Source organism: Bos indicus, chromosome 1 (assembly GCF_029378745.1).
Source record: "Bos indicus isolate NIAB-ARS_2022 breed Sahiwal x Tharparkar chromosome 1, NIAB-ARS_B.indTharparkar_mat_pri_1.0, whole genome shotgun sequence".
In the NCBI taxonomy this organism is placed as follows: domain Eukaryota; kingdom Metazoa; phylum Chordata; class Mammalia; order Artiodactyla; family Bovidae; genus Bos; species Bos indicus.
In genome coordinates, this window is record NC_091760.1 from 154,570,504 (window position 1) to 154,585,911 (window position 15,408).

Genomic DNA, 15,408 nt, shown 5'->3' on the forward strand with positions numbered 1-15,408 from the left:
ACTGTGAGATACTTTCTGGTTAGCAAAGTTTACTGCTAAATGGATTTGATTATAGTGTTTTAGCTATTAATACCGTTTACAGGACAAATAAAAGGTATGTTACTTTATAAATTAAAGAAAACGTTTTCCTTTGACACTAGTAAAAATAAAATAAAATTTAAATCAATAAAAGATTCAGAAAATTTTAGAATTTAAAAGTAGACAATGCTTCCTTTAAAAAAGCCAAGCTGAAAAGAGCTCCCGGCGCCTGTCCTCCTAGCAATGGCGGCACCAGGATCCACGCCCCCACCCCGGACTCGAGAGCGCCCTCCCGTGGAGGCCACCGATGCCACTGGCTGAGCAGAGGCAGCGGCAGATGCCTCCAGGGGCAGGCAAGAACCTTAACGTCGGCCTTGGTCCTGAGGAGCTGATGAGTTGAGAAGCCGGGATTTCTCCACGCCGTGAATCCCATCTCTCCCAAGTGGCACAGGCGTGCGCACAGGAAGAAGAGAAGGACAATGGAAGTGTACTGAGTGGCCCTGATTGAAATCTCACAGGACTGCAAAAGTGGGAGGTAGGTCAGAGGGGGCCGAAATAATCCAGAAGGGTGGAGGGAAAAGCTTCTTTGTCCCAAGTGTGAAAGGAGAAGCAAGATCTAGGGAGGTGAGGCCAGGAGAAGGAGGGGACCAATTGAAAAAAAAAAAGTGTGATGGAAGCTGCTGCTGCTAAGTCGCTTCAGTCGTGTCTGACTCTATGTGACCCGACGGACAGCAGCTCAGCAGGCTCCCCTGTCCACAGGGTTCTCCAGGTAAGAATACTGGAGTGGGTTGCCATTTCCCTCTCCAGTGATGAGAGCAGGGCTGTTTTAAACTATTATAGGAGTAATGATTCATGATTACATTTCCTTATTCCTCACCTTTACATCTGCATGTAATCTTAATCCACATAATTCAGCCAACAACCCACAAGGCACTTCTTGTAGCATGTAAGAAAGTAAAAACGATCAAAATATTTGGGAACAATCTATTTATAATAATTCTACTATGCATCTTTGGTAAAGCAAAAATTTTGTTTGAAGAACAGCCATTTGACATCATTTCAAAGCTTAAATTTTAAATTCTCTGCAGGTGATATTCACATTGCTTTTTTTCTCAATGTGAAATTTTACTTTTACTTAATAAAATCAGGGTAGGGTCTGAGACAAGGAAATGGTGATGTGAGGACCAGCCTGCCTAAACACGGAGGCTGGGCTCCATCTCTGAGGCCTCATAAAGAACATGTTGGTTCTAAGATTTATCTAGAATTTGTTAAGTGGTTGTATTATATTTCTCTAACGTTCAAAGAGAATGAAAGCTTTGTTCAAGGTGAATAAAGAAACTTAATACTTTTGTTAAAAATTAAATATGAGATGCTGATGGTGAAATGTGTAGAAAGAGCACTAAGCAAGGACGCCGAGATCTAAGCCCGCAGACCGAGTGGGACTGTTTTCAACCCCTTGACTGTCAAGGGCACCGGATTAACTTGCTAGGGCCGCTTAACTAAGTACTGGATGGTATGGAACGACAGAAGCCCACTAACAGGGCCAGAGTCCGGAAGTCCAAATCAAGACGGGCAGGGCCCTGTCCCGCTCATATCCACGGGGAGGAACCTCCCTGCCTCTTTCGGCCTCCTGTGTTGGCGGGGTGCGCTCCTCCTGAGGGCTCCCGGGGAAAATCTCTGCAGGGCCTTTCTCACAGCCTCTGGCAGCAGTCGGAAGTCCTTGCCCCTCCTTGGCATGCGTCACGTCAATCTCTGTCCTGCCTTCGTAGGCGTTATTCTGCCGGGAATGCTCACACTGCCTCCTCTCTGTGCGTCTCCGTGTCCAGACCATCACCTTCTTACCAGGACGCCAGTCCTCAGTCCCGCCTGATCCAGTGGGAGCGCATCTTAACCGATCCTGTCTGCAACCACCCATCTCCAGGCAAGGTCACCCTCTGGAGTGCTAGGGGTTAGGGCTGCTAGCACATCTCTGCGGGGATAAAATTCAGTCCGTAATTCAGTCAGGCCTCAATACCTGAGCTTGTAAAGTCAGGGCTGGGACTCGATGCAGTGCATCTTCACTGGTGTGTGTGTGTGTGTGTGAGACACGTTCCTTTGAGAAGATGAGGAGGCATCTGCATTGGTGTGTGTGTGTGTGTGTGTGTGTGTGTGTGTGTGTGTGACATGCTCCTTTGAGAAGATGAGGAAGGCTAGACACCCTTGACTCAGAGAAGCACACGCCTAATCGATATTCTGCACAGCATCAGGTGGTCACAGGCGCTCCCCAGCCCCGCTGAACCCAGGAGGCGCGGGCCTCGACGAGGCAGCGCCGTCACTGAAGGTCTTTTAGTTTCTCCAAGAGCAACACCGAGCTACAAACACAGCGCCTACGGCTCCCAAAGACACGTGAGACGCCCAGAGCCTCGCACGCTGCTGCTCCCTTCTAAGGTTCTGGTGAGTGAGCTTGGGAATGGCTGGGTGCAGAGGAGCAACCGCACGCTGGTGCCCTGGGCGGGGCGTCACGAGTCAGAACCCCCCAGAGGGGAGGAAACCCGGAGCTGGCGATCCATTTGGAATGCTTGGTGGCCCTGACTCCACCTCCCCAGGTTCGGACCCTCCCGGGACTCAGCACCGCCCCCTCTCCCCGCGCTGGCCGCATCCGGCTCCATGTCGCCCTCTGGCTGCTCTTCTCGGTCCTTCTCTCTGAAGGACGATGCCGCTCCCTTTGGTCCTCACTCTCCCAGCCACGGCTGCTCCCGCAACCTCCGGAGGACGGCCAGGGTGCGGGGCTCCAAACCACTGCTTCCCCCAGTCTATGAGAGACCCGCATCTCCGGAGGTCCCGCCACGTCTCCACTTCCAGCTTGCCCCTTCCTCACTGTCACGGATATACCACATGGCCGGCAAACAGCAGGCACTCAATAAATCCTGGTTGGCTGGCTGAGGCATTGAATAAACGAGCAATGCTCTTCTGCACTGATCTGACAGCTCCTTGCCAGGTGCACCGTGCTGCTTCTACACTGCTGCTTACCATGGTTCTCTACAAAGTGTCCCTGGAGGCCCAAACCAGAATCGCAGCTCCCTCCCAATCCTCCCAATCCCAGCATCTCCTCCGTGTGCCCTTCACAGACTGACCGTGGTCACACCCCGACCTGCTCCATGCCCTCCTGTCTGCCTACCCCCTCTGGTGTTTTATCTCCGTACGCCCCCTGAAATCCTCTGAGGCTCTGATGGCCACCCTCTGGTGGGTTTGGCTCTGACAGTTTTACACTCCTGGTAGTGCTCTGAGGCTCCGAGGTCCTGGTGGTCCTTCCCGGCCTGCCTCCCTCTCTCCCTCCTAACCTGCTCCCTGACAGCGCACTCGGCACCCCCACCCCCTTGCCTCCCTGCAGTTGGGTGCGCACCTGGCATGACGCCTGGATCGCTGTTCGCCTCTGCGCACCCTGCCCCTCAAGCATTGCGGGTGCCACTGCCCAGGGTGCCCTACAGGCTCCCTGACAGCTCAGGGGGCTTGTGCTAGTTCCTGGGCAGCCGCCCCCCACACCTCCCGGTCCCAGCCCTGCCCCACCCTGCTCACACAGACAGCGGGTTTCATCCTTTATCAGGCACTGAGTGACCCTGCCAGCCACTGTCTCCTAGAAACTGGTACCTCCTTGGACAGGACTCCTGATTTCATGCCACTGCCTCTAGGCCCTTGTTTCTTCAATTATTTCCCCCAAAAAATATGTGTCAGGAGGATTACTATGCACTGGGTCCAGTTCTACATGCTGGGATACGGAGGCCCACCAAGACAGACAAAACCCCGTTGCTCACTGGGGAGTGGAGGAGTCGGTTTTTAGAACCAGTGATAAACAATGAAACTTTCAACAACATAAATCTTCACGGAACAGGACTGAAATACCAGTGCTGATCTCTGAAGGAGAAGCTCAGACTGGCTTGAGAAGCACCCTCTCTGCCAGCTCTCCACACCTCTGGGAGCTGGGACCGTCTCCCTCTATGGGCAGCCATCAAACCTTCCTTGCCCTCCACTGACCTCTAACTGCGACTATCCTCTTCCCTTCCCTGTGGACTTTTTTAAAGACGACTCTGCTTGTGCTATCTGCACACTCTTTTTCATTTAGCTAATTTTAGTTGAAAACTTAATATGTACATGAGATAAAAGGAATGTAGAAGAGGCTACTGCAGTTCTGAGCTGTCCAGTTACTCACCAACCTACCATGAGCCAGCTTTTGCTCCCCCACTCCATGGAACTCACTTTGGCAAAGGTCTCCAATGACTGTTCCTCCGTCCACAGGTGGACTTGCCCGGCCTTACCTGACTCTGCCCCAGCACTCCTGACCCGGTACGTACCTTACTCTACAGAACAGTTTTGAGATGTTACAACACAAGCTCTTCCTTTCCTACTGCTGCTACTGCTAAGTCACTTCAGTCGTGTCCAACTCTGTGCGACCCCATAGACGGCAGCCCACTAGGCTCCCCCGTCCCTGGGATTCTCCTGGCAAGAACACTGGAGTGGGTTGCCATTTCCTTCTCCAATGCATGAAAGTGAAGTCGCTCAGTCGTGTCCGACCCTAAGCGACCCCATGGACTGCAGCCTTCCAGGCTCCTCCATCCATGGGATTTTCCAGGCAAGAGTACTGGGGTGGGTGCCATGTGCCTCTTAAAAATACTGATATGAAACACCTTTACCCATTTTCCTCCTTCTGTGAGCACCCACCTTAGGTAAACTGACCATGTAATTCCTATGATCTGTATGGGGTACCTTTGAGAGTGAAAGAAGGCAGTGTTAATAATTATTACTCTTCAATAGTGAGTGTATAGAACTAAGACTGTTCCATACAGACTGTGAATATATGGTTCCTCTATTCTCCTGGGAGATCACATCTACTTGTTGTCATTATAACAAACATCATTTGCAAAAATAAATCTGTAGCCTTGATACGGACAGTGAATTTTATTTTCCAATCCTCAGATATTGATTTCCAAAGTGCATGCATGCTAAGTTGCTTCAGTCATGTCCAACTCTTTGCAACTCCATGGACTGTAGCCCGCCAGGCTCCTCTGCCCATAATTTCGCAGGCAAGAATACTGGAGTGGGTTGCCATTGCCTTCTCCAGAGGATCTTCCTGACCCAGGGATTGAACCCATGCCTTTTATGTCTCCTGCATCTGTAGGCAGGTTCTTTACCACTAGCACCACCTAGGAAGCCCCGATTTCTTACAGATCTCTCAAATTCAGCATAGCCGAAACACAGTCATATCCGTTCTGAAAACCTGCTAATCCTCATCTTTCCTTTCCAGGTCAGACAGACAACCCGGGCGCTCGTCTCTCCCAGCTGGGGCCCACTGTGCACTTCCAGTTCTCCCTCACCCGTTTGGTTCCCCCCGGACCCTGCTCATAACCTTTCATCGGATTTCCTCACTCCAGTCCCGTCTGCCTCTAGTCTGCTCCACACTGCAGCCAGAGGAGCCTGAGACCGCCCCTTTCAGTGGCTTCCTGTCACCGCCAGGGTCAGGATTCTCATCAGGATCCTGTCCTTGCCTTCCTCACTCTCACAACCTGCGCGTCACTCTCCCTTTGCACTCTCAGGAAACCAGGCAGCTTGTGAAAACACACACACGCACAACCCCCCATGAAGCCGCCTCTCCCGAGCTTCTCCGTTCACGCTGCAGACCCCTCATCTCACTCACCTACAGCATTTTCCCCGGTCACACGGTCTGCCCAGAGGGGAGCCTGGCGCCTCTCCTGACCTCTCCTGCTGTCTTCATGCCTCCACCGCAGGACCAGAAACCTCAGTCTTCAACTAACCACGTTCTCCTGGCCTTTGTCCCACTAGTCCCGCTGTCACTGGGCCTACCAGTTAGTGTTTCCTCCCAGTTGGTGAACTTCCTGAGGACAGGGGCAGTGCCCCGTAAATACTTCCAAGTAGTCATCCTATTTTTAGGAGATCTCACCCATTGTTATGGATTTAAACAAGCAAATTAAAATGACTAGGACTTTATATTTAAATAAGCAACTTCATTACCCCTACTTTTTTCACTTGTGTCTAGTGTTCTATAAGGTCTTAAAAAGACAAGGGTTTCAGCTGTCCCAAATCGCCAAGTTTTCTGAAATTAATTTTTAAAAGCAGATCTTAGGATAGGAAACACAGTGATTAAAATTATGGTTGTGATGTACAAGAGTTAAGGAAAGAGTAAGTATTTAGTTAAGACTACAGAAAATCAGAATAGATTCCAATAGTTGTCTGGCTTGAAAAATTCTGTGAAAATATTATCCAGAAGTAATTTTTTAAATAAAGGAGGCTTCTCATTCCTTTTGTTTTTCATGTAGTCTGTTCAGTCACCCGTTCAGTCGTTCGTGTCCGACTCTTTGTGACCCCATGGACTACAGCACGCCAGGCCTCCCTGTCCATCAGCAACTCGTGGAGCTTACTCAAACTCACGTCCAGAGAGTCGGTGATGCCATCCAACCATCTCATCCTCTGTCGTCCCCTTCTCCTCCTGCCCTCAATCTTTCCCAGCATCAGGGTCTTTTCCAATGAGTCGGTTCTTTGCATCAGGTGGGCAAGTACTGGAGCTTCAGCTTCAGCATCAGCCCTTCCAGTGAGCACCCAGGGCTGGTGTCCTTGTTTTTCATTACTTACACTTTATAAAAACCATACTATTTTTCAGCGGGAGATAGCATTAAATATCCTAAAATCTATCTAAACATTCTCCTCTACTTCCCAGATTATTTCCTCTTATGATTTCCACGTTCTTACTCAGAAAGAAAGAATTTTCTACTTTGTATGTCAAAACCCAAACTATTTGACCTTCAAGGCACAGAATAAAATTACAAGTTTTGGATAAAATGTGGTGCTCCTGTCATTTACTCATTCAAGTAATTTGGGAGGAATTTTAAAAGTATAACCTAGAATTTAAAGAATATTATTAGTTTTACCAGAGGGATAACAACAGCATCTGGCACAACCGAAATCTAATGAATAAATAGAGAACCACACAGTAATTTACCAGTCAAGGTTATGAATGGCTTCAAACAGTTTATGTTCTTCTGACAAAGCCCCACTCTTACAGTAGTTCTTTATTTCCTACTTCATCATCGCTCTGTGCAAACATTCCTAATTACATTTTGGCTTACCAATCTGGTTTTGTGAACTCTTCCTTTTGAAAAGGAAAACAATTTGAAGTATTCTGAAATTTAAAACATACTCTGTTTTCTCTTCAAGCTGAGGATTATTGGACTGTTCCAAAGGGGCAGGCCCAGGTTTTCCAGCTAGGCAAGCACCCGAAGGTAGATCCTATGAGACAGGAATACATCTGCCACTGGGCACTCCCCTGAGAAATACATCTGGTCAAAATTTAACTAAGAAGTTAGAGTATCTTTAAATGCAATATTTATTTTTTATTGGCAAGTTGTTGATACTATAAAAACAGCTCTCATCTTCTGATAAATATTCTTGAATACTCTCTACCTGTCAGAAGGTGGAGCTCTAAACATATCTGAAACACTGGCTTTTTCTATGTATGCTTCACAAATGTGTGTGATGACGAGATCAAAGCAGGAGGAAAAGTCTTTAGAAAAACGGTTCTGAAGAATATTCCTATTCTCTCAGGATAAAATTACCCACATCCGATACATACATGTTAACTCATAAAAATATACTTAGTATGTTCCTCTGAAACTTCCAATATACTGCCTATGATAAAAATGTAGGCATGGTAATTCAAAATAAAAGATAAAGTACATTTAAGAGACACACTTTACAAACTCAGGACCGCCGAACTGCACGCTGGCACGGCCATTAGCACTTACAAGCATCTCGGATGTAGAGCAACATGGCCACGAAGACGTAGTCAACCAAAGTCAGGGTGAGGCCGTCGGCGAACAGGGCGTCCCAGACCACCAGGAGGTCCTGCAGCGGGAACTCTCGGCCGAACAGCAGCCGCACCCACCGTCTGTGGGAAACAAAAGCCGAATTCAGGGGGCAGTACTGTTGAGAGCAATATAAAGAGGAATCATCTTCTCCTGTAGCTATGAAAAAATCATAATTTTTAACTGATCACACCAAGCAAATATTATATATAAAATTATAAAACAGTAAAGTCCAAGTGTTAGGCTTTCAAATGCATTTTGTAATTTTATAATGAGGCCACACTCATTAAACTTTATTCCTATAGGTATACGACACAAGTACAATATTTGAAAAGGGTAGAAATCTTTAGTATGCATTAGAAATCATAAATCTCAAAAAGGCAAGGAGAATAATGAATGTAGTCTGATAGTTACCTCATTTGTAAGGTTATGAATTAAATAATAATGTTCCAAAATTTTGTATCACTAATGACTTTTGTTAACTAGACTTTTTCAAGTGGTCATATGACAAATTACTATAGTCAAACAGAAAACTGCATTCTGACATGTCACTCCTATGTAAAAATATTCATTTTAAAATTAAATGTGAAAAAAAAGACAGATGTTTTTTGTCAAGCGTAGACAGTTATCTCAAATGAAACATATAATGATACTTGATTTTTAACTTCAGAATAACTTATCAAGGAGGTTATCTTTCTAGGGGTATTATTTCAAAACACAGTCACTTCTATGGCCAGGAGAATGGACACGGATGCTTCAGAGCAGACACGAGAAGCTAACAAGAATATCAAACAAGGTCTGTCTGTAACTATATATCATAAATAGTAACACTTCAGACTTTGAGCAAATGCTAGGCCATTGATATCTATTTTTTTTTTTTAATGAGGAAAAATGCTTTATTTATTTATTTTTTTATTCTTCTTTTATTTCTAAATTTTTAAAAGAAAATCCATCCTGAACCCTCCTCCCTCCCCATAATTCTTGTAAGAAAATTAAAACAATTCACTTGATATATTTTTATCCATTTACTTCTAATTTTATATGCAAGGCTATAATTCCTTTACTCAAGCCTTTCTCTAGGTGCTTAAGCTAGAAATCTATGTGATTCTATCACACAACAAAGACTCAAAAATTCTAAATTTCTAGTACCAAGAAACAGCATAGAATAGGGGACATTCTTTAAAAATTAGTTCAGAGATATTACCTCTTTGCAAAATTAAAAACCAAATATAACCATCTGTGAGGTTAAAGTGAGGCCAAAAAAAAAAAAACAATCAGATACTACTTTTTTCAGGGAGTATTACATTTAAGGAGGAATCAAAAAGCTGTGACAAAATAGTGTATAATAACACATACGTATCACAGTTTATTAAGAACCATATGATCAAATACTTGAATTCCTTTATTCATATTACCAAATTAATCAACAGAAAAATTAAATTATATTTTCAACTACATCTTAAATTATGTTACTCAATTTTTCAGGAAGGAAATTTAATGCCTTAGTGACATCAGCATTTAAAAAACGGTACAGAATTGCTTACAATTTTTATCTACCTTTTGACTCTCACCCCACTGTTAGTATGAAGGTTGCTAACACAAAATGTGTATGTGTATTCTGTCTAGTATGCCTATGTTTATGTGGCTTAGAATAAAACAGTATTTCTACACACACTTCTAATTCTTTTAAATTACAAATGCTAATATTTACTATTTTAAGAAGTACCAAAATATCCCTAAATTACACAGGTTGCTCTTAATTAAAAACAATTGCTTTTGCAAAGAGTGTTGGTGGAACCAATGGGCAAAGAATGGGCAAAGCAAAAAACGCCTAGATTAAACCATATGGTGGGCCTGTTTAAAGGGACCTTTAAACTGATAACTGTAGCAGCGAAATTCCGTGATTAAAATCATTTAGAGCCCGTCGTTCAGTTACCCACTGACACAACTGAAGAAAAGCCCACCAGTGAAACAGACCGATGAGGACCTCACGCGGAACACGGCGGCCACAGCTGGTGACAGGGGGTTGTACAATTGAGATTTGCTGAGAGAACGAACTTAAAGGCTCTCACCAATAATGGTAATAATAAAGATAAACATGTGAGGTGATGGCTGTGTTAATTCCGTTTCACAACATGCACCTACATCAAATCACAATGATGTATGCTACATACCTACAACTGTATTTGTCAATTATATCTCAGTACAATTGGAAATAGAAGTAAATAAATAAACGAGAATTATCTTGGTTTGATGGATAGGTAAATTTTGGCACTTTGAAAATTACATATTCTGACATTGAAGTGATTCCTCCTGGTTTCAAATCCAGATGCCAGCATGAAACTCACCAACAACGTAATCCTAGGCCCTGAACCTACCCCCTTCCTGCCTGGAACCGACTTCCATGCTTCTCTTATTTGAATAAGCCCATGGTAACTCCTGCTGCAATTTCCCCAGAGACACTGCTTCTGTGAGGCCTAATGTGGAGGGACCTTTTTTTCTGTGTGTTTTTCCTGTTATCTCCTACTGAAAGTAAAATGCCTTTTGAAAAAAAGGTGATGTATCATATTACAAAAAACATCATTTGTCAAAAAAAAAAAAAAAAAAAGAACTAACAAAGGTTAATACACACCACAAAAATGCAATGCCATGTTTCCCCCTGTTCCTTAAACTTCAAATTCCTCTCATTTTCTCAGGGACAATCACATCTTTGGTTTCATCACGGATAATGCAGAGAAGACAAAGGAGCCTACTTCTCAGAAATAATATATAGTCTTACTATTTTTATGACAAAATGTTCAGTTACTGCCCAAACCTCCTGTCTTGTCATGTGCCTGCTGTTCTGGGTTGCACTAGCCTCGCTTTGGAACCCACTCTGCTGCGACACACGTGGGCAGCTGCCACCGCAGTGTGGTCGGGCAGGGAGCTCAGACACCCAGCAGGCAACAGTGAATAACACACCTTCAAAACCACAGCACACAAGTCTTCAGTGCTTCTATATTTAATGTGGAATCTGTGATGTGCCACTTTATAAATGTTTTACATTGCTTTATTTTTTAAGTTTCACCTTGCCAAGTACACTGGTGAATAATTCCAGGGCAAGGACCATATTCGGTGTATGTATGTGTATGAGAGAGACAGACAAACGCAGAGAGAGGTAGAGAGCTCTTTGTAAGAGAACATTTTGCTTAGTGATTTACATGTTCACCAAGATCTTTGTTAAACTCACTGTAATGCCACCTGTCACGCTACCTAGAAGCAAAGGTGTAGCTAAACTGGAAATATAGGCACCGATCTTGTTAGTGGCAGCATAAAAATAATTCAGGAAGTGGGGGAAACCCGGAAACACAGAAGGAAAGAATTAATTAGTATATGCCTAGCATGTTTCTTTTATCAGGTTGGCCAAAAAATTTGTTCAGTTTTTCTGTACAATGTTATGAAAAATCCAAGGGAACATTTTGACCAAGCCACTTCCCTGGTGATGCAATGGTAAAGAATCTGCCTGCCAATGCAGGAGACACAGCTTTGATCCCTGGGTGGGAAGATTTCCTGGAGTAGGAAACGGCAACCCGCTCTACTATTCTCGCCTGAAAAATTCCATGGACACAGGAATCTGGCAGGCTACATACAGTCCATGGGATCACAAAGAGCTGGACACGACTGAGCAACTAAGCACAATATATAAACTCTTAGTGGTTGTACATGTAAGGATATTAAATTAAAGCAAAATATAGTTTCCTCTATTTAATATGCACTTCTAGGAAAATTAAGGCCAAATTCTCAAAATATTTAAGAAGTCCTAGTATGACTAATGGAATGCTTTGGGAGCAACAATGATATTATCAATAATTTAATCACTTTTATCCCAACTAGATTTAGTTCATACATATATTCACCACACAAAACTTCCTGCGCTATTTTGGGCTTTCTTCATTGAGCTTAAAAGCCAAGAAAAAAAAATCTTTATGGAGTGAGTTACCAGTAGAAAGTATTTCAGTGTGCTTTTGTAGTCTTAGAAAGGAAAACGTACTCTAAGAAATGAGGTCTTGTAAAGAAGTCACTCCTAAAATTAACATGCTTTTATTGCAGTTAAAAATATTTAGCGAGAGTTTAAGTTACACTTAAGGGTAGCATTAAACTTTGTTTTAACTTCAGTTGAATTGCTTGATCCTATTAATCTTGAGTTATGTACATTACACCTACAGATTGCAATGCTCGTAACCATGTATGTTTTATCACTTGTGTTAATACAATAATTCATATTTTACCAGACTTACTTAGTAATTAAAATCTACACAAACCAAAAAGACCATCTGATGTATTAAATTTAATAATAAACCACCCGAAGACAGGACAGTCTCTATGTCTGTACTCATGCAACACTACTCTTCATTTTTAAATTTCTGTGTCATTAAGCCGCTATTCCCTTGGGATCAGTAACTCCTGATGGTGTTATTGCTGAGTGAATGACCCATGAAAACACCAAGAATACACTTTTTACTGATCAGCTTATGAAAATGACCAGTTTGACTGAGGTTTGGAAAAACAGCCTTGCTCCAACATGGCTGTGGTGGGTTATGTATGCAGAAAGCAATCAGTATACTAAATATTCAATTTTTTTTTTATTCCGAGATACGGGTACAGCCACCTCAGAAGAACAAGTAAAATGGAAAATGTATATTCAATTTAATGTAACAAACATTATTAATAGGGCATCTTAAGTAACCTGTGATCATGAAATGATAGCACTGGATAAGCATCTAAGAACACAAAAGCACAGTTAGATTTTTGCTTAATGATATTAATCTTGTCTTTTGCTTTTGTTCACCTGGGCTTTTCAAAGGTAACAATTTTTAAATGACTAGTGGAGAAGGAACACAGAATCCAAATTTGGTGCTTGCATCAGAGAAAAACAAAAGTAAACCAAAAGGCCCGATCTTTGCGCCTGTCACCTCCTTGGCTGAACTTAGGCTCTTCTTCTATTGGGCTCCTCTGCACTCAGTACCTTTGAATTAATTTACCTAGAGTTTTCCTTTATGTCAACTCTGTGAAAGCAGTCTTAAAATCAGAATAAAATACTGAAGTTATTATAATTAGGGTCACAAGGCATTCTTATCTAACTTCTTTGGAGAGCGAAGGTACAAAAGATGGAAGACACAACAAATAATTTTTCTCGTTTCCCATTTATTCTAACAGCTCTGCAGAATAAATTATTAGAAGATGCTTAGCCTCTTTGCTATTTTTTTTTAACCTAGTCAAATATATCAATTTGGTCTTCTTAAAAATATTTGGGATCTGCATACATTACAGAAACATCTGAATACTTCATGTCCATCAAACCCTACTGCAAAAACACAAGAAACTGTAACTTCAAATTAATTATTATCTTTAAAGAACTCAAATCTACTTTCTAAGTGCTCCTTGTAATACATGGTTGAACCAGCTTGAATTTGGCTTTCTGGGAAAACATGTTAAACCTAACTTAATCCCCACAGAATAAGTATGTGAACTGTTCAAAGTGTATTTCTGACTTTGGGGAAAATTCCCTGTTCCTTTCAGAGGGCAGCACACAGCCCTTTATTAAGGAAGGTTTCTGTTTCCAAAAATAAGTTCCTAATAATTATCACCACTTCTACTGTAATTTATTCTCTCTGGCAAGGGTTTGAAGCTGTTTTGTCAGAACAACTGCATTACACCCTTAGCAAAAATAGCCTGAATGGAAAGCAGAGCCTTGTGCATCCACGGTTTTCCAGGGGGACAAGATGCTCTGAAAGCGTGGGGCACAGAACGGCCACCGCGTGTCTACAGCCATGCTCACGTCCCTCTTTTAGAGGCAGACCTGCCATGTGGGTTACAAGCGTGGTGTTTCAAGGACTGCGGGCCTCTAGGATGTACGATTTACCAGCAAGCTCAGGTGAATCTACCGAAAGACGGTCACAGGCCAACATGGCTTTAGTTCTGAGGTGCGACTGAGTTCTCACTACTGTGCGCTGCGCCCGGGCTGCAGCTGGGTCCCCACTCTGACCCGAGCGGACCCGAGGTCAAGACCCGGAGATGCCCCCCTGCCCGGTCAGTCATTCGGGCTTCACTACAGGGGAGCCACTGGGCATCGAGAATGACTAGCAGGCCACGCTGACCTATAGAGTACAGCATGAAGAGCTGACAGACGGCTGGTGGTCGTGCTGGAGTAATTCAATTTAGGCTCTGTAAGAACTAGTGTTATTTATACTGCAAACAAATTTTACTTCGAGTAAGTCTATCAACAGGCTTTGTTCTGTCACTATCTCCAGGAAAGGGCGTTATGAGCGAGTCAGTGTTCTAAAAGAGCATACCCAGGCTTCCTGAAGATAATTGCTCCTGTCCTTCCTAATATGAAACTCATTAAAAAACAAAACTTATGTGACTTCATTTTTTTGAAACTGCCATATACTGTTTCACACAGCAATAGAATCGGCCTCACTGAGTAAGTTTCCAATTTCCTCTGCTTATGCACTCATATACAGTGTATCGTTGGAGGAACTGATGTGAGGTATAACCCTAAGCTAGGAAATGTCAGGATCACTGGGACTCAGGAAGGAAGCTGGACCGCACACCTGCAGGCCGCTCACACGTCATGGAGAGAGTCACACTGAGCCCTTCCTCAGAGGCAGCACTGGTGACGGTTCCATGCGATGGCCTGCCGCTGCCAGGGAGCTGTGGACACCTTCTGGAGGGTGGTTTTCTTGGACCCTCTCTTCCTTTTCCCCCACCCCCACCCGACAAGGGGCACCAACCCTGCCTGGCCCCTCAGAGGTTAGGACAAGTGCAAGACTCAGGCCTGATGTTTGCAGATTCCATATCTATCAGGCTCCACAGTCACACTGACCACAGATAAAGGCACCAATAAAAAATCACAACTAAAGGGTTAGTTACGCCAGTTTGGTTTGGTTTCCCTTCTCTTTTTCTTCCCTTGTGGTCTTGTCCAGCAGATCACAAGCTCCGTGGGGCTATTTGGTGTTGGACAGAGTATGACAGAGTACAGGAGTCAATTAATGTTTATTAAAATAATACGAATTGGCACTGCTTTGGTGGCCCAGTGGTTAAGAATCCACCTTTCGAAGCAGGGGATGCAGGTTTGATCCCTGGGTGGGGATCTGAGACCCTAAAAGCTGCGGGGCAACTGAGCCTGGGTGCCCCAGCCAGGGAGCCGGAGCGCTGTAATGCTGAGCACTTCAGAGGCTGGGCTTCACCAGTGAACCCCACGTGCACAGCCAGAGAAAGCCCAATGCTGCAAGGAAGACCCCGTGCAGCCAAAAGCAAAAATAAAAACAAAACCAAAATTAACATGACTCGCCCTTTCCCAGGCCCACTCTTATTAACCAGGGATCTTCCCGATCTTGAGTTTGCATCAGTGATTGCTCACAGGTTTCCCAGCTCCTCATCAGACATTCCCCTGTGCTGCTCTCATCTCTGGAGGGATCCCTGGGAACACACACTAGTAGTGAGTGATCACACCTGTGAAGGAATCGCTCAAGGCCGTCTAAGCTTGCTGGGACGCTCT

The 15,408-nt window shown here is 44.0% G+C and overlaps 1 protein-coding gene across 15 annotated transcripts in view; it reads right to left on the reverse strand.

Moving 5' to 3' along the window:
* Positions 1–15,408, reverse strand: part of TBC1D5 (TBC1 domain family member 5) — a 592,732-nt gene that overhangs the window by 158,626 nt on the left and 418,698 nt on the right. For all 15 annotated transcript variants that reach the window (XM_070772644.1, XM_070772249.1, XM_070772468.1 and 12 more), the window contains one exon: positions 7,809–7,951. In XM_070772644.1, coding sequence (XP_070628745.1) covers positions 7,809–7,951 — 143 coding nt within the window. The remainder of the gene's footprint in view (positions 1–7,808; positions 7,952–15,408) is intronic.